Source organism: Leopardus geoffroyi, chromosome A2 (genome assembly GCF_018350155.1).
Source record: "Leopardus geoffroyi isolate Oge1 chromosome A2, O.geoffroyi_Oge1_pat1.0, whole genome shotgun sequence".
NCBI lineage: Eukaryota > Metazoa > Chordata > Mammalia > Carnivora > Felidae > Leopardus > Leopardus geoffroyi.
Genome location: NC_059331.1, coordinates 7,073,766 through 7,093,430, shown reverse-complemented (window position 1 = coordinate 7,093,430; position 19,665 = coordinate 7,073,766). Strand labels below are relative to the sequence as shown.

The window sequence follows — 19,665 nt, the reverse complement described above, 5'->3', positions numbered from 1 at the left end:
ATCATAGGATTTTTTTTTTATGAGGAGTAATGCATTTGGCAGCCTATTTTGGAGATCTGTGATTTGGAAATATTATTCCCTAGACAAAAATAGAATTTTCATGTGGATCTACTATGAAAGAGCATGGCAACACAGACTTCAGGCATCTTTCCAATTCTATACCTTGACAATAAAAGCATGAAGTTGCTTTTGTCTACCTTTTCTATTAGGAAAATAAATATAGATAATTAATAGTACAACTGTACATGTATTGATTTTTACAATTCTTCACCTTTCTGCTTATATGGTATAGAAATTCTTGTATAATATGGAAGTGTGCAGAAGAATTTTATTAAGAATATTATAATAAGAAATGGAAAAATAAAATAAAGTCATCCATCAGGTAATACTATGCATCATTTGAAGTGCTTGAAATAGATGTGGGTACTTCACAGAGACACTTAAAACACATTATTGTGGTAAATGAGAATGAAGAAAGCAATGTGAGCATTATTATAGTGTTAAGTAAGGTTTCTTTTAAACTTTGTTTTTGAGAGAGAGAGATAGAGCACAGGTCAGGGAGGGGTAGAGAGAGAGGGAGACACAAAATCTGAAGCAGGCTCCGGGCTCTGAGCTGTCCGCACAGAGCCTGACGCGGGGCTCGAACTCACAAACCATGAGATCATGACCTGAGCTGAAGTCAGACACTCGATCGACTAAGCCACCCAGGCGCCCCAGTATTAAGTAAGTTTTTAAGAAAACTGTTCATGAATACATCAGTACTAATATTATGGAAACACTGAAAGGAAAATATACTGCCACATTCGTGACAGTGTTTGCCTTTGGGCAGCTGAAGTGAAGGGGGCAATGGGATCATGCAGGGATAGCAAGAAAACTCAACTTTTCCTGGCCACAAATATGAGTTCCAAGGCAAGTATAACTAAATATTTCTCTTTTTAAAGTTTATTTATTTATTTTGAGAGAGAGAAAGAAAGCACAAGCAAGGGAGGGGCAGAGGGAGAGGGAGAGAGAGAAGCCCAAGCAGGCCCTATGCTGTCTGTCAGTACACAGCCTGATGAGGGGCTTGAACCCACAAACCATGAGATCATAACCTGAGCTGAAATCATGAGTCAGATGCTTAAGCAACTGAGCCACCCAGGTGCCCCTAAAAATTTCTATGTTTATATATTTAGATGCTTGTCTAACATTCTTTGGCTCAATGTCTTCATGATGGGTATATGTAGAAACAGGTAAATTACCAAGACACCAATCAGGAAAGAGTTCTAAGAAGAGTTTACAATTGAGCAATGTTGCTGAAGGTAACAGGAGGTAGGATCCTCAAGTGTGAATGCTTTACTTATGAATTGCTTGAATCAAAATATTCACACTTAGCTGGATGTCTCTACCCTTGTTTTGTTTCTTCAACACTGTCTTCTTTTTCAAGAGGTGTCCCATCTTCATGGAACCACAGAATCTAACTGGTGTCTCAGAATTCTTCCTCATGGGACTGTCAGATGACCTGGAACTACAGCCCCTTCTCTTTGGGCTGTTCCTGTCCATGTACCTGGTCACTGTGCTGGGGAACCTGCTCATCATCCTGGCTGTCAGCTCTGACCCCTACCTCTACACACCCATGTACTTCTTCCTTTCCAACCTGTCCTTGGCTGACATTGGTTTCAGCACCACTACGATCCCCAAGATGCTGTTGAACATTCAAACACACAGTAGATCTATCACCTATGCAGACTGCCTAACTCAGGTGTCCTTTTTTTTCCTATTTGGATGTTTGGACAATCTACTCCTGGCTGTGATGGCATATGACCGGTTTGTGGCCATTTGTCACCCCCTGCACTACCCAGTCATCATGAACCCATGCCTGTGTGGCTTTTTGGTCCTCGTGTCATTTTTCAGCAGCCTTTTGGACTCTCAGATTCACTGTTTGATGGTGTCACAACTTACCTTCTGCACAAGTGTGGAAATCCATCATTTCTTTTGTGATGCACCTCAACTTCTCCACCTTGCCTGTTCTGATACCTCCATCAATACCATACTAATGTATTTCATGGGGGCCATTTTTGGTGGCATTCCACTCTCAGGGATCCTTTGCTCTTATACTCGAATTGTTTCCTCCATTATGAGAATCCCATCAACAGGCGGGAAGTACAAAGCCTTTTCTACCTGTGGCTCTCACCTATCAGTTGTTTGCTTGTTTTACGGAACAGGTCTTGGGGTATACCTCAGTTCATCTGTCTCCCCCTACCCTAGGAAGGGTGCAGTGGCCTCGGTGATGTACACTGTGGTCACCCCAATGCTGAACCCCTTCATCTACAGCCTGAGGAACAAGGATATCAAGAGAGCACTGTGGGGGATTATCAGCAGGACAGACTAATCTCAGCATGTGTCTTATCCTTTTCGGTTCATTGCACTGCAAAATGCAGCAAATCAAACATGCACAAGACATTCTGGACGTGCAGTCACATGGTATAGGTACCTATATGGATCTCTGGTTTTTGCTTACACAATTTTTCCTCTTAGCATAACTCGAATGGAATTGGGAGATTATTTTGGGCTCCCCATTTAAATTATAACCTCTGCAGGATTATGTATATATCCATATATCCCTCTCACTTTCCTTTTGCATTACTCAGGACTCTTGGTCATGAGCAGTCTTGTGTCTATCAATGCAAAATAATCATAACTCTATCTTGTTATTTATTGTTTCTATACTTTTCCTGAGATTCCTCCCCCCCCGCCCCATCCACCCACCAATTTGATGGGAGGTTCTAAACCCTACCTTAAGGACCAAGACGTCTGATACATTTTGGCACCTTAATGCTCTTGGTCAGATTTTTGAGCGAGTAGGATGACTAATTTCTTTTTGAAATTGAAATGGGACGCTATTAATATTGAGTTTGAGTCAACAGTTATCAAGTTTCCTGGGACTTCTCTAGGAACATTGGGATGTATGGTTCCCAAGGAATAGATGGGAGAGGAACTACCAGAACAGAGGCGATTCCCAATTTTCCTGATAATTCTCCTTCCCATTCCATCTAACTTCTCCCCAGTCATATTACATAACCCGACGCAAAGGGGAAAATATTGTATACTTCCATTTATGTAAGGTTCATAAAGTAGTTGAATCCATAGAGACAGAAAGTAGAATGGTGGGAGCTGGGGTCTGGAGGAGCGAGAGACGGGGAGGTAGTGTTTAGTAGGTTCAGAATTTCAGTTTGGGAAGATACCAAAGTTCTAGCGTTGGATGGTGGTGATGACTGTACAACAGTGTGAATGTACTTCATACCACTGTACTGAAAACTGCTTAAGATGGTAAATGTTATGTTCTTTTACCACAATTAAAAAAAAGATCTTGTGTCAGGAATAAGGGACATGTTGCTTCAAATGTTGGGTGTTACTCAGCCCTCAGCAATCAACCTCTATAGGGATCTACTTCAGCAAGCTCATGCCTCCTTCTTGGGGCAGCCCACATCCGATGACTGATTGATTAGGTGTGGGGGTGCAAACATTTCTTCCCTTTGCCCTAATTCCAGACAACTCTAAGAGATCATCTTAGCTCCAGAACTCCGTGCTGGTTGTTGGAGATCTTTGATGGGCTTCATCTTGGCTCGACTTTTTCCAGTTTCCTTCCTTGCTGCAAAGAATTTGCCAAACCACAAGATTGTCCTCACCTCTGACACCAGATGCAAGTCCAGGAGCCCCTAGGTCCACTCTCACATCAGACCAGTTGGATACAAATTTGGGAACTTTTTCACATTCGATACTTTGCTAGAATGATTCAAACCGAGAGGACTGCCTCAGATGCACCAGAATGACTCACAGAGCTCAAGAAGCAGTGTGCTTATGATTGCAGTTTGCTTATAGGAAAGAGACACAAGTTAGAGTTAGCCAAAGAAGGGCATATGGAGGTTCCCATATGCGAAGCTTCTTGTTGTTCTCTTCCCTTGGAGTCCAGACCCATTACCTCCTCCTGGTGACTATATGTGTGACAATACTCAAAGACCATTTCCAATCAGGTAGCTACCTGAGCTCCATTGTCCAGAATTTTTATTGAGGCTTCATTATATAGACATGAGTGGTTGAATTATGGCCTATCAGGTTGAACCCAATTTCCAACCTCCCTCCTTATATTGGCCTGATATCACTTTGCCCAACACTCCAACCCTTTAATCACATGGCTGGTCTTTTTGGCAAGGCCAGTTCCCATCCTAAGTCATTTCATTAGCATAAGCTATCAGGTGTGGTCCTTCATGAATAACCTGAGGTCTTTCACGAATAACCAATCACTTCTATCACTAGGGAATTTTCAAGCATTTAAAGGTTACCTCCCAGGAGCTGGGACAAAGGCCATCTCTCTTTAGGTGAGGCCAAATTCTTTACCACACATATGCCCTTCCACAGATGTTGATTCTAGGAACATTGCTTGGTAAACATCCTGTGTGCTAATCATCGTCTCAGAGTCGGCTTCAGAAGGAACTCAATATGGGACCCCTTGTTACTAATAAAATGTATTTGAGAACATTTTATTTTATTTTTTTCAAGTTTATTTACTTATTTTGAGAGGGGGAAGGTGCAGAGAGAGAGGGGGAGGGAGAAATCCCAAGTGGGCTCTGCATGGTCAGCTGGGAGCCCAAGATAGAGCTCGACACTGGGCTCACATGAACTCACAAACTGTGAGATCATGACCTGAGCCGAGATCAAGAGTGGTTGCTTAACCGACTGAGCCACCCAGGTGCTCCTTGAAAAAATTTTAAAGGCAGTTCTGAAGTAGTGGAAATATTCTTTGAATTACAAACCTAACGCTGGGCTCATGAAAAGGAAAATTCAAGGGCAAGAGATGAAGAATGGGGGCATTCATTCATTCAATGCTCCCTGGGGGCAGCAGGGAGGTCACCATTGAAATTTTTAATAACTCTGGAAATCCAAACACAGAGATATTTGATAGAAAAGGAGTGTAGAGTTTGAGATGATAAGGTAACATACATATCCCCATGTGTGTTACACTTTTAAAAAGTTTATTTTAAAACATTAAACCCTTGGTGTAAATAAAATATGCATTAAAAATGACAATTTTGGCTGCTGCTGCTATTGTAATCCTCAAATTTCTGGAGTCAGTGGTCCAACCGTAAACACTTCCCCCCTACCCAACCCCTTATTTTGTGACAAGTTTTACCATCGCCCCAAGATTCCTCTGTTCATTAGATTTTGAAAGCATTGCTCGTGGGGATGACCTCAGTGTTCAACACTGAGGCTATTCCTGCCCTTCTTGGAAGAGGAGTTTTCTGAAGAATTAAGAAACATTCCAACACTGGTCCATTAGTGGAAGTTGCTTTAACTGCATGTTGGCAGACATACTAGTAAGTCTCTTCTTGTTTCCACTGCCAAAATTCACTAGCATCTAGCATCTAGCACATACAATAGAGCTGTTCAGATTTTCCAGTGAGAGACCTACTCCTCCCTTTCAAGTCACTCAGACCCCCCCAAATTTTGTCATTTTAGGTCTTTGTTTTATTTGTCTTCATATCAAAGCAATTAAATGATCTGTATAGCACTGTTTTAATGATATGATTTGCTTTTCCCATTCTTCCAAAACAATTCATGGTGACATTGTATTATTGCTCTTATAAGAGTGCCCTAATTGGATGCTCAATAATCACTTTCTCCCTGTGGACATGGCAGCCAGATTGATTTTTTAGGTGTAGTCAAAACTTGTGACTTCTCTGCTTAAAACCTTCTAGTCACTTTCTGTTACTCTTTGAATACAATTCGAACCCTTTGCCATGGTCTATAACATCCTTCAGTTAGTCTCTCCTATCCCTTTCCAGGTCCTTCATTGGTCCCTGGACCAGCACCATCAGCTTCACCTGGGAAACTACGAATGCCAACTTTCATACCCTCTCCAGACCTGCTAAATCAGAACCTCTACAGCTGGACCCCAGCCATCTGTATTTTAACAGGCCCACCAGGTGATTCTATTGCACACTAAGTGTGAGAACCATTTGCCTAGACATATTGGATACTTTTTTTTTAATTTTATTTTTTTTTAATTTAAATCCAGATTAGTTAGCATATAGTGCAACAGTGATTTCAGGAGTAGATTCCTTAGTGCCCCTTACCCATTTAGCTCATTCCCCCTCCCACACCCCCTCCAGTAACCCTCTGTTTGTTCTCCATATTTATGAGTCTCTTATGTTTTATCCCTCTCTCCTTTTTTATACTATTTTTGTTTCCCTTCCCTTATGTTCACCTGTTTTGTCTCTTAAAGTCCTCATAGGAGTGAAGTCGTATGATATTTGTCTTTCTCTGAGGGACTAATTTCACTTAGCATAATACCCTCCAGTTCCACCCACGTAGTTGCAAATGGCAAGATTTCATTCTTTGTGATTGCCAAGTAATACTCCATTGTATATATATACCACTTCTTCTCTATCCATTCATCCATCGATGGGCATTTGGGCTCTTTCCATACTTTGGCTATTGTTGATAGTGCTGCTATAAACATCGGGGTGCATGTGTCCCTTCAAAAGAGCACACTTGTATCCCTTGGATAAATACCTAGTAATGCAATTTCTGGGTCATAGGGTAGTTCTATTTTTAATTTTTTGAGGAACCTCCAGACTGTTTTCCAGAGTGGCTGCACCAGCTTGCATTCCCAGACATATTGGATATCTTATATTTCTTTTTTTAATTAAAAAATTGTTTTAATGTTTATTTATTTTTTGAAACATACAGAGAGATCAGGAGCAGGGGAGGAGCAGAGAGAGAGGGAGACACAGAATCCGAAGCAGGCTTTGAACCATCAGCACAGAGCCCAGCACGGGGCACAGAGACACAAACCGTGAGATTATGACCAGAGTCAAAGCTGGGCCCTCAACTGACTAAGCCACCCAAGCACCCCTCTTATTTTTCTTTAAACAGACTATATTCTTTCAGTCTCTAGACCATCACACTTAATTCTCTCTGCCTAAAATTTTCTTCCCCTTTCTTACTCAATTTTCCACTTAAATATCGAAACTTAAAGATGTTTTCTCTCTCTGGGGTACCTGGATGGCTCAGTCAGTTAAGTGAAGAACTCTTGATTGGCTTAAGTCATTTTCTCACAGTTCTTGGGTTGGAGGCCCACATCAGGCTCCATGCTGACGGTGAGGAGCCTGCTTGGGATTCTCTCTCTCCCTCTCTGCACCTCCCATGCTTGCTCTCACTCTCTCTCTCTCTCTCTCTCTCTCTCTCTCTCTCAAAGTAAGTAATATAAACTTAAAAAAAAAGATGCCTTCTCTTACACCCATCTAAATTCTCCTGATGTTCTCTCCATCAGGTTAGTCTCTATTCATCTTTTACTACCATTACTTTCTGAGTGAGTTCACATGTTTTGAGTCTCATGGACAGTCTTTGTACCAGGCTACCTCAGATATTTTGTTCCAAATGAAACTGATGCATCAAGACAGTGGGTTTTGCTCCTCTTCCAGTCTGAAGTCCTTTGTGAGATGCAATATTATTTGCTTAAACAGGCAAGACACTGGGCAATTTCATCAAAAGAGTACTTTAATAGAAATTTGTTAGGAATTTCTAGAGACTTTCTAGAGAAAGTCGTTCGTTGTGTGTCCAAGTAAAATTGCATTGGACATAGTCAAACAGGTAAAGAAGACCTTATTCAAGACTATTACAGTAAGGGATAGAGATTGAACTCAACTCTACAGAACAAAAGACAGGAGGATTTTAAGGGCTGGGGTGAGCTTATGGAAAAGGGGTGGAAGATATTGGGGGGAGGTTGGTCGGTGTGGCTAGTCTATCTGTGTTTGCTAATTGCTGCTTATTGAACTTAAGTGCCTACCCTCCTATGCAAAGAGGTTGGGAGATAAAGGTGCTAACATTATTGACGATTATATTTCAAAGGGATGGCTCCCAGGTCTTTAAGGAAGACATTCTGGGTTGTAAAATTGATGACAAAGGGGAGGTCAGGCCCTTGCAGTCAGGAAGAAACGTGTTTTAAGTTTAGTCAAGCTGCAGGGAATGTTAAGGCAGTCTTAATCAATTGATATCCAAAATTTCTACTCTTGTTCCAAACTTGTAATTCTTGAGTGTTTTAATATGGTTCAGTTAGCTAACCTCCATACCTGGACAGAAGTTCTAAACTACATTCACAAATATCTTGAGTTCTAAACTTAAATGGCAGTAGTCTTAACCATGGGTGATTGAGCAACAAATCCAGAATGGTGACTGGGATCCATGAGCCACAGAAGCCTGTGGTGGTGGTAACAGATCATAGATGAGCAGACATCAACAGTATCAGTTGACTTAGATAACCCAAAATATAAAAAGCAAGTCTGCGATTATCAGATGTCGGCTACCACAATCGAATATCCTGATTCTTTCCCCAGTTTCTAGATGAAATCTGTTTTTAGACACAAAGCCTAAAAGAAATTAAGGGGGAGGTGGGTCCCCCTTTTGGAAATCCATAAATAGTTTTTCAAAATGGTGCTATCCCTTGAAGACTCCACTTGATAGAAAGTAGATTCTGTCAGACTCCTTCCATCCTGGAGTGGTCAGCAACTCATCTTTATCAGGACGGATATTTTTGTGTTTATGTTTGCCTTTCCTGTTGCAGTGCCTTGGCAAACACCACCATCCCAAGACTTAACACATTATCCAATTGCTTTATGGTGAAGAAGATATGAAAACCAACATTTATCAGAAGATCCGCTGGTCCTAACATACTCTACTTCAGCTGAAGCTGCCCAGAATCACATACCTAGAGAGTAGTGATTCTGTGATTCTGTCCTTACTCTCCTGAATTGTAATCCAGTAACTGACGTCATACTTAAAGACATGTTTCCTTTCACACAGATTTTATCACTGTGTGTTCTCCTGTGTTGGGCCCTTGGTAAATTCACCTGCACAACAAGGCAACTAAACCAAATGATGTATCAGAGCCTGGTCAGTTCTGATACTCTGGACCCAGAAGTTTTTCTGCATTTAGTGATAGATTTTTATAGCTTATCTTGGAAGTGCACTCAATAAACATTTGGAGAAACGTTCAACCTTGCTAATAGCCAAATAATTAATCCATCAGTGAATATTCTGTTTGGACACATAATGTGATCAGAAACTCTGAGATCCTGGATTTATGCTCTATTAGGGCAAAGATTTTTTTCTGTGTTTTTTTTTTTTTTTCCTTCAGTGCCGTTTTCCAGACATCTCTTGCAGCCTAGCACACCAAAGGCGCTTAGTTAATAAGAACTAACAATGGTTATTGATAAAATGCACTACTTTTCATAATCCTCATGCAACTGTTCTGAGCTGGTAGTAGCATAAGTGGCCACAGGACTGGAAATCCAAGGTGAGGTGCAGTAATAGGAAAGTGAAAGGAGGGGACGCAGAGGGTAGAACTGAGAATAACAGAGGAGTCAACATAAGAGGTTAAAGTACCTAGAAAAAGTACTCGCAAGGCAGCTCTGGGCAACGTCACTTACTTATGGAGGACGGGTGAGAAGCACAACTCAGTGTGATTAGGAGGTAGGATTTCTTTTTTTATTTATTTTTATTTTTTTTTAAATTTTTTTTTCAACGTTTATTTATTTTTGGGACAGAGAGAGACAGAGCATGAACGGGGGAGGGGCAGAGAGAGAGGGAGACACAGAATCGGAAACAGGCTCCAGGCTCTGAGCCATCAGCCCAGAGCCCGACGCGGGGCTCGAACTCACGGAACGCGAGATTGTGACCTGGCTGAAGTCGGACGCTTAACCGACTGCGCCACCCAGGCGCCCCTAGGAGGTAGGATTTCTTTCGCAGCCACCTGCTGCTAGCACTGTCAGCTCAAAATCCCAGGACTAGTGTTCCCATCACTGAACATAGAGTGTTATCCTGAGAACTTTCTGTAAAGCCCTCTTGATGTCCCTGTTCCGTAGGCTGTAGATGAAGGGATTCAGCATTGGGGTGACCACGGTGTACATCAATGAGGCAATCATGCCCCTCCAGGAAGATGCATCAGAACTGAGGTACACTCCAAGCCCTGTCCCATAGAACAAAGAAACCACAGACAAGTGAGATGCACAGGTGGAAAATGTCTTATACTTCCCATTAGCTGATGGGATTCTCAGGATTGAGGAGGCAATTTGGCTGTAGGAGAAAAGGATCCCTGAGAAGGGAACAATGCCAAGAAGGCCAGTCACAATGTATTGCAGGATGTGATTGACCAATGTGTCTGAGCAGGCAAGCATGAGGGCCTGAGCAAGTTCACAGTAAAAGTGTGGAATTACCCAGTTGGTGCAGAAGGACAGCCGCAACATTAAGAGACTCTGGATCAGGGAGTATGACAAGCTGATGAACCAGGACACAAGAACCAGGAGGCCACAGAGCCACGGGTTCATGATGACTGTGTAGTGCAAGGGGTGACAGATGGCTACAAACCGGTCATAGGCCATCACAGTGAGGAGAAACGTGTCCATACCTCCAAAAACCATGAAAAAATACATCTGGGTGATGCAGCCTGCATAGGTGATGGATTTGCTCTGTGTTTGGATGTTCACCAGCATCTTAGGGACGGTGGTGGAGGTGAAGCAGATGTCAGCAAAGGACAAGTTGGAGAGGAAGAAGTACATGGGGGTGTGGAGGTGAGAGTCAGAGCTGACAGCCAGGATGATGAGCAGATTCCCGAGCACGGTGACCAGGTACATGGACAGGAATAGCCCAAATAGAATGGGTTGATGCTCTGAGTCTTGGGAAAATCCCAGGAGTAAAAATTCTGAAACACTCGTTTGATTTCTTGGTTCCATATTGTCAACACATCAGCTAGATGGTTGAAGAAGGGAATGCACATGAAATAGACACTAGACAAACTCTAGAGTCTCCTTTTTTTATTTCTTGAAATGAAGCATTGGGCATAAAAGCCTTAACATTACAGAATTTAGACATCCTATATTCTGTTTTATGTGCAACATTTAATAATGTTGATCAATCCCTGTCCATTGGCCTTTGGGGCCCTCATTTATCCTCTTTATTTAGAATCACCAAATCCAAAAAGTTAAGAACAACTTTGGACATTAGCCATAACATGATCCAAACTCATTCTAACACAAATGAGCAACATGAGGTCTGGTGAACCGCAGTAACTTAATGTGGATTATCTGCCTTGTGTGGGACTCAAAAAAGGGGCAGATAACTATGTCTCAAGGTGAGAAAATTTGAGGGTATCTCACGTGTCTGGACAGACTATTGCAGGATGAGTAGAATGTAGGTTTACTCCTCAAGAAGAAAAAAAAGGAAAAAAAGAAAATGTTTTCACAAAATGACAAATCACATGAACAGATTCTTAATGCTTAGTGTACCAGGGGCCATCAACATCCTGCAGGAACAGGGCCAGATGCTTCCTGGACATTTGTTGCTTGACAAAATGCTCTTCATCCAGATGGTATGCGTTCGAGCAAAAAATGCATATTAACATTTGCACTATTTCAGTACCATTAGATACTACAAAGGTCACAAATAGAATTTTAGTCATATCCTCTATGGTGCTCATGAAATACCCGAGGAAGCATAGAAACTGCTCCAGGATGTTGACATAGGAGCCCAAAAAAATGAGAGTCAGATGTGGCACTCATATTCAGGTGATGATTCAATGAGGCTGGGAAGAAGAGGAGCCCACCTACTCTCCTACTCTCTTTGTTTCAGGTCCTGAGGGTCCTGTACCCAGATATAGAGGAAGGGGTCCTATAACCCAGGATGCTGAACAGCATGAAATCATAAAATGATCTTCAGTGTTGTATTTTGTCTCGTTAGAAGTATTTTTGCACAACTACTATTCTGTAATGCCCCTAACTACAAAGGGAAAAAGCCACCATTGACTGTCATCCCTGTCAGTCCTCTTAGGTATAAAAACCAAAGTAGCAGGGAAGGGGTGGCTGAAATAGGTGAAGGTGGTCAAAAGGTACTAACTTCCAGTTATAAAACAAATAAACCATGAGGTATAATGTGCAGTATGAATACAGTTAATAATATTCTATGGTATATTTGAGAGTTGCTAAGAAAATAGACCTTATAGGGGCACCTGGGTGGCTCAGTCGGATAAGTGTCTGACTTCAGCTCAGGTCATGATCTCGCAGTTTATGAGTTCCAGTCCTGTATCTGGCTCTGTACTGACAGCTCGGAGCCTGGAGCCTGCTTCAGATTCTCTGTCTCCCTCTCTCTCTGCTCCTCCCTCACTACTGCACTGTTTCTCAAAAATAAATAAAAAATATTTCAAAAAGAAGAAAATAGATCATATAATTTCTCATCACCAGAAAAAAATTTTTGTAACTATGTGTGGTGGCAGATGTTAACTAGACCTATTGTGGTAATATGTCAAATATTATATGTGCAATGTGGTGAATCATTATGTCATATACCTGAAGCTAATATAATATTACATACCAATTGTACCTAAAAAAAAAACAAACACAAAAACCCCAAAGCAAAGAGTGTCTCTGGAATGATAAAGATGGTCACGTCGTAGACAAATTGTTTAAGTATGAATGAACGTCTTTGTTGTGACCCTTGGTGGGTGGGCAGTTTGCAATCACCTCTGGTGGCTTCTGGTCAGGTGAGAGGTATTCGAAACAGAAGGTCACGACTCATCTTTAAAGCATGATAGTTTGTAAAAATTTTCCTTGACTTTTAATAGATGTAGCTTGCTCCCTTGCACTCTGATCTGTTTTGAGCAGAATATCAGAGTACACAGGAAATGCCCACAATTCTGGATATTCCCTGGGTGCTGCATTAGAATTCAGTAACTGCATTAGAATTCATCAAGTGCATTAGAATTCAGTAAAGCCATTTCTTAGAGGGACTGGATTATGATTCAAGCGGGTCATGAAATGATGAATTATCACATTCATCCTAAGAAAGAGTTTTTTATAGATTAGAAACATTTTATCTTATGGCACAAAAACAGACACATAGACCAGTGGAATAGAACAGAGACTCCAGAATTGGACCCACAAAAGTATGGCCAACTAATCTTTGACAAAGCAGGAAAGACTATCCAGTAGAAAAAAGAAACCTCTTTAACAAATGGTGCTGGGAGAACTGGACAGCAACATACAGAAGAATGAAACTAGACCACTTTCTTACACCATTCACAAAAATAAACTCAAAATGGGTAAAGGACCTGAATGTGAGACAGGAAACCATCATAACCCAAGAGGAGAAAGCAGGAAGAAACCACTCTGGCCTCAGCTGCAGCAATTTCTTACTTGACACATCTCCAAAGGCAAGGGAATTAAAAACAAAAATGAACTATTGGGACCTCATCAAGAGAAAAAGCTTCTGCACTACAAAGGAAATAATCAACAAAACTAAAAGGCAACCAACGGAATGGGAAAAGATATTTGCAAATGACATATTGGACAAAGGGCTAGTATCCAAAATCTATAAAGAACTCACCAAACTCCACACCCAAAAAGCAAATAATCCAGTGAAGAAATGGACAGAAGATGTGAATAGGCACTTCTCCAAAGAAGACATCCAGATGGCCAACAGGCACATGAAAAGATGCTCAACGTCAGTCCTCATCAGGAAAATACAAATCAAAACCTCACTGAGATATCATGCCAGTCAGAGTGCTAAAATGAACAAATCAGGAGACTATAGATGCTGGAGAGGATGTGGAGAAACGGGAACCCTCTTGTACTGCTGGTGGGAATGCAAACTGGTGCAGCCACTCTGGAAAACAGTGCGGAGGTTCCTCAAAAATTTAAAAATAGATCTACCCTATTACCCAGAAATAGCACTGCTAGGAATTTACCCAAGGGATATAGGAGTGCTGATGCATAGGGGCACTTGTACCCAATGTTTATAGTAGCACTCTCACAATAGCCAAATTATGGAAAGAGCCTAAATGTCCATCAACTGATGAATGGATAAAGAAATTGTGGTTTACATTCACAATGGAATACTACTTGGCAATGAGAAAGAATGAAATCTGGCCTTTTGTAGCAACGTGGATGGATGGAAATGGAGAGTGTTATGCTAAGTGAAATAAGTCATACAGAGAAAGATACCATGTTTTCACTCTTATGTGGATCCTAAGAAACTTAACAGAAGACCATGGAGGAGGGGAAGGAAAAAAAAGTTAGGGAGGGAGCCAAACCATAAGAGACTCTTCAAAACTGAGAATAAACTGAAGGTTGATGGGGGGTGGGAGGGAGGGAAGGGTGGGTGATGGGCATTGAGGAGGGCACCTTTTGGGATGAGCACTGGGTGTTTTATGTAAACCGATTTGACAATAAATTTCATATTAAAAAAATAAAGATTTATGATCAGCAAAAAGAAAGAAAGAAAGAAAGAAACATTTTATCTCAGGACGAGAGCTTAGAATTTAGAGGTGAAAGATACAACCATTTGTCATTTATACTTTCCCCTTTATTCATGCACGAAATACATTTGGTCTTCTGTTTCTATTCTGTTTCTAGGATCTAGTGTTAGTGGGAAATTTTGTGGAGCCAGGCAGGATGTAGAGAAGAATGGAACTAGGCTGTTAGTCACTGAAAAAGTCCTGGAAGCCATTCTGCAAGAAGGATTACTTTGGGACAGGCTAAGTGTTAGCTGTTGGGGGTACAAAGATTAATGGTGTGGTTTTGTCTTGAGGGAGCCTGCCTTTCAGGGGTAGTTGTGGATACAGAAACCAGTCATCGTAATACAGTGACTTAAAAGCTAAGGTAAATGCAGTCTTCAGAGTGAAGTAGAGAAAGGAACCACAAATACAGCCTGAAGTGATGCAGTCAAGGAAGGATTCCTGGAGGAACAGATCCGTGGGCAAGGAGTTGTCTAGGTTGATGACTGAGCATGGGCTTTTCTGGCAGAGAAGGCAGCAAGGAAAAAGGCCCATAAGCAAAAAGCCGCATGGGACAGTGTGCTCTTAGCAATTTGTTGCAACACAAAGTGGGACATGGAAATGGTGAAGAATGAGGTTGACGAGTTGAGCGGGGGCCACATCTCTGGGAACCTTGAAAAAAACAATGGATAAAAGGATAGGGGCTATGTAAGGACTGTGACTGAAGGAGTAACATGATCCATATCACGATTTTGCCTGGTGTCTGGAGTGAAAGATAGATTTAAGGCAGGCAAACTAGGGTCAAAGGGAATGGGGTTGGGAATACTCACATCATTAAAGTTGAAGGGACCACGTCACCAATTTTAGGGAAGAGGAACAAAGATGAAGAGGTGAATAAATTGTTCCCATGTCTTACTAATGATTCCGTGTTTCTAGAGAAGGGTGAGACTTGACACCCAAGAGGAATCAAGTGAAACTATGAGGAAGGGATATGTGAAATCAGTGTCTTCCAGAATGTTTCCAGAGCTGAAGGGGAGGGTGTCAAGAGGGGACTGGACATTGGACCTTCCTGTGTGCTTTGCTCTTCCTCCCACATCCATCCTGCCCACGTCTTTATACACTGCAGCCCTAGATACCAGGGAACACAGACTCTTCACTCTTGAATATCTCTATGAGGACCACAGATGAAGGTGAAGAAGGAAGAGGAGGGACAGGTCCTTACGGAGAAACAGGGTATGTTCCCCAGCAAATGAAGGTGGTAAAGAAGGAATCAGAAAGGCTTTATCTGGTCTGAGTGAAGGTGAAGTCTGTGGAGTTTTGGGGCCAGGCGATAGGAGTAAAGAACAAGAGAAGATCCATATTACATAGTCAAAGACCTAATAATCTATCAGTACCTGGGGGCATCCATTTGTGCACTTCCGACTGGTAACTGTGCCATTACACGGTGTGGTCCTGGATAGTGCTGTGGTATCCAAGAGCAGACTGGGTGCTTAACTCTTCCTCCTCAACCCTATAATCTCCATCAACCATCCACCCAAATAACATGCAAGCAAAGTAAAAGCTCACTAACAATGGTAGGGTAGCCATTCACCCTCCCAAAAAATTGGTCCCTAGAGCTCCTCCTGCATGGATACCATGGGGGTGTCCCTGCCACATGCTTGATAGTAGTCAATGCCCTTTCTACCCAACCACCTCTTTTCTCTATTTCCCACAACACTTACTGGGCTATGCATGCTTGGCAATGTGGGCTCACCACTGGAACCGACTCCCCTGCATCCTGTTCTCTCATGGAGGGTAGGCAATGAAGAAAGATTTGTTTCCCCAAAGAGAAGGGATACAGAGCCAGGCATGTAATGCACGGTGTGTCTGATTTTTCCTGGCAAAGGCATGGGTATCTTGGGAGTGATACATGGGCCTTGGTGACTATAAGTTGATATGTTACAGGTTTGGTGGCCCTGGGGACTGAATCCCCTGTGAAGCTTGTTAGACAAATTGATCAATGGATTTTCCATTCCCTGATCAATTTGACTCCTGATAGGCAGGGACCACACAGGAAAGGGTCTCTGACCTGCCAATTCCTTATCCCTAGGAGAGTAACAGTGGGGCCAGCTGTGACACCTCTCTTCTGGGTCCCTTTTCTCTGGGAAGAATTTTTCCAGTGTTTCTTAGATCTCCTCCTAAAGACAACTGACTTGTAGTATTCACATCAGGCAGATGGCTGAGTAATGAAGGATCCCAGGAGTCACTTGGGTAATGGTTCTCAAACTTCTGGCCTGTGCCAGGATGACCTTGAATATTTGTTTAACTAGATTTATTTTTAATTTATTTTATTTTTTAAGTTTATTTATTTCTTCTGAGAGACACAGAGAGAGAGAACAAGCAGAGGAGGGGCAGAGAGAAGGAGAGACAGAATCCCAAGTAGGCTCTACACTATTAGCACAGAGCCCATTGTGGGGCTTGAACTCACGAACTGCAAGATCATGACCTGAGCTGAGATCGAGAGTCAGACCCTTAACTGACTGTGCCACCCAGGTGCCCCTTTTATTTAAATATTTTTCTGAGTTCCATCTCCAAGTTTCTGTCTCAATGTGTCTGGTTTTGGGCCTGATAATTTGGATTTTTCACAACCTCTAAATTTTGTTGGTCTCTAGGACACTATTTTGAGAATAGTTGCCCTAGGGTAGTTTCAAAATGTAAGCTTTATCAAAAGTATCACCTTGGGCTCTTGTTAATGTATAGCTTTCCACCTTATTCCAGACATACATAGTCAATATCTCCAGGGGAAGAGGCTGAGAATGTACTTTGAAAAAAATTTACAATTTTACTTTACTTTATTTTTATTTCTATTTTATTGTAGAGATAGATACAAACATATAGGTAGAGATAGATATATATCTCCACAATATGTATATAATAACATTTTCCATTTTAAGAATTTTTAAGTGTGCAAGTCTGTAGCATTAAGAACATTCACAATGTTGTACAACCATCACCACTATCCATTTCCAGAACCTTACCATCATTTCCAAGAGCACACTGTCCCCGTTAAACAAATTCCACATTCCCCGTCTCCCAACCATTGAAAACCCCTATTCTACTTTCTGTCTCTATGACTTTGCCCGTTCTAGGTACCTCATATAAGTGGACTCATAAAGTGCTTATCCTTTTGTGTCTGACTTATCTCACTTAGCATGTTTTCAAGATTCAACCATGTTGCACCATGTGTCAGAATTTCATTCCTTAAGGCTGAATAATATTTCATTGTATGTATATATCCACTTTTGCTTATCTATTCATCTGTTTTCATCCTTCGGCTATTATGATTAATGCTGGGATGAACTTCAGCAAGAATCTATTTGAGTTTCTGCCTTAAATTTTAGGGGGCATATCCCTGGAATTGATGGATCTTGAGAATTTACTATTTTTTAAATGTATTTATTTATTTTGAAAGAGAGAGAGAGCACGAGTGGGGGAGGAACAGAGAGAGGGGGGGAGAGACAGAATCCCAAGTGGGATGTACACTGTCAGCATAAAGCCCAATGTGGGACTCGAACCCATGAACCACAAGATCATGACCTGAGCAGAAATCAAGAGCTTAAGTGACTGAGCCACCCAGGTGTCTTGAGTTTTATTTCTTTTCTGCAGAATTCTATTTTATTTCTATGGAAATTCCAACATTGCTCCCAGACATTGGAATACACAGGATAAAAAAGATAAATGAAGTGTAACCTCCCCCCAAAATTTAGAAGGGGAGGCGATTCAAAGTTCAGGTGGACGTTTTTAAGAGGCAGCCATTCGGGGCGCCTGGGTGGCGCAGTCGGTTAAGCGTCCGACTTCAGCCAGGTCACGATCTCGCGGTCCGTGAGTTCCAGCCCCGCGTCAGGCTCTGGGCTGACGGCTCAGAGCCTGGAGCCTGTTTCCGATTCTGTGTCTCCCTCTCTCTCTGCCCCTCCCCGTTCATGCTCTGTCTCTCTCTGTCCCAAAAATAAATAAACGTTGAAAAAAAAATTAAAAAAAAAAAGAGGCAGCCATTCATAAAATAATCATACAAATAATTATTTAATAACACTAGTGGTGAATGTGGTGGATGGCAGAGTGTCCATGGGAACATATATCTGGTGAGACGGTGTACCTTAGAACTAAGGGTTATGGGCAGGATTCAGCCAGGCAACAGCTTGTCTAACTCCTGACATTCACAGCAGAATCTTCTCATTCTTCCCTTACAAGTAGCTGGTCTGTACCACCATCCCTGCAAACCAATGATCGCCAGACCAGTACATTTCACCTCCAAGATAATAGTGCCTATGGGGTGCTCTGCAGGCCCTTCAACATCTTCCCAAGATATTTTCTCCTCCCTAAAATGTTGCTTTTCTCTTATCCCATCTCTTTGAAAGCTAACAGCATCAACCTCTGCACTCAGGGAATGGTTTTGCTCCAGTGTTCTCCATGGGGCTGATTTTGACCCTTCTGGAACAATTTCTGGTTATCCCAACACAGTGCTGGCATCTCGTGGCTGAAGGCCAGGGATGCTGTTAAACATCATGTGATATACAGAACAGTCCCCTGTAACAAATAATCAGACCAAAAATGTCAATATTGTGGAGACTGAGAAATCCTGGTCTAGACAAGTGTTGAGAAGTAATATTAAAATTTTTATCTAAAAAAATCTCAACCATTCTCTTTATTATTTAATGATATTGAAATTTTATGTAAAACAAATCTCGATTTTTCATTTTTGTCTTAGGCTGCTTGATGTTTTGCATTGTGGTTAGATTTAAATGACATAAGATGTACCATTTTGATTATCTTCAAGTGTACATTCTGTGCATTTGGCATCCATATCTCTCCAGAATGTTTTCATCCTCCCAAATTGAAACTCTGTCCCCGTTGACACTAACCCTCTATCTCCTCCCTTCTTCCAGCCCCTGGCAACCACCATTTTACTTTCTGTCTCTGTGAGTTTGACTCCTCTTGGTACCTCATATGAGTAGAATCATATAAAATGTATCCATTCGCAACATCTCCATTTTGAAATTCTCAACTTTCAAAACCTGAACTTCTGACGTCCACTTTTCTTCCAAATATGCTCCATCCACAGCCCTCCCTGTCTCGATGGATACACTTCCGTTCTTTCATTGTTCAGGCCCCAAACCCTGAAACCAATCTTGGCTCCTCTTTATCTCATCCCCGTATCCTGACTGACAACAAATCATCTTGGCTCTTCCTTCTAATCATAGTTCCAGGGAGCACTTCTCAACACACTGTCACCTCCCTGCTCCTAGCTAACTATACATGTTTCACCTGGTTTACGGCAGTCATCTCCAAGCAGACTTTCTCACACCTTGCAGTCCACTCTCAACCAGGCA

The 19,665-nt window shown here is 41.8% G+C and overlaps 2 protein-coding genes across 3 annotated transcripts; one reads left to right on the top strand and one right to left on the bottom strand.

Moving 5' to 3' along the window:
- The first annotated feature begins 1,375 nt into the window (after positions 1–1,375).
- On the top strand, positions 1,376–2,368 carry LOC123604892 (olfactory receptor 7E24-like). Its single transcript, XM_045491045.1, has one exon. It carries the CDS (start codon positions 1,376–1,378, stop codon positions 2,366–2,368), a length of 993 nt encoding a protein of 330 aa, XP_045347001.1.
- Positions 2,369–9,833: 7,465 nt separating this feature from the next.
- On the bottom strand, positions 9,834–14,262 carry LOC123607376 (olfactory receptor 7D4-like). 2 transcript variants are annotated; one of them, XM_045496550.1, is made up of 2 exons: positions 14,247–14,262; positions 9,834–10,771 (listed from the first exon to the last, which is right to left on the bottom strand). In XM_045496550.1, the coding sequence occupies exons 1-2, from the start codon at positions 14,260–14,262 to the stop codon at positions 9,834–9,836; spliced, it is 954 nt and encodes a 317-aa protein (XP_045352506.1). The 2 variants fall into 2 exon arrangements, with proteins under 2 accessions (XP_045352506.1, XP_045352505.1); XM_045496549.1 differs by lacking the exon at positions 14,247–14,262 and adding an exon at positions 11,222–11,246 and having other exon boundaries at positions 9,834–10,768.
- Between the last annotated feature and the right edge of the window lie 5,403 nt (positions 14,263–19,665).

Bases quoted from the DNA above. Each gene is read 5' to 3' on its own strand.
- LOC123604892 (XM_045491045.1), top strand. From the start codon at position 1,376: ATGTCTCTACCCTTGTTTTGTTTCTTCAACACTGTCTTCTTTTTCAAG.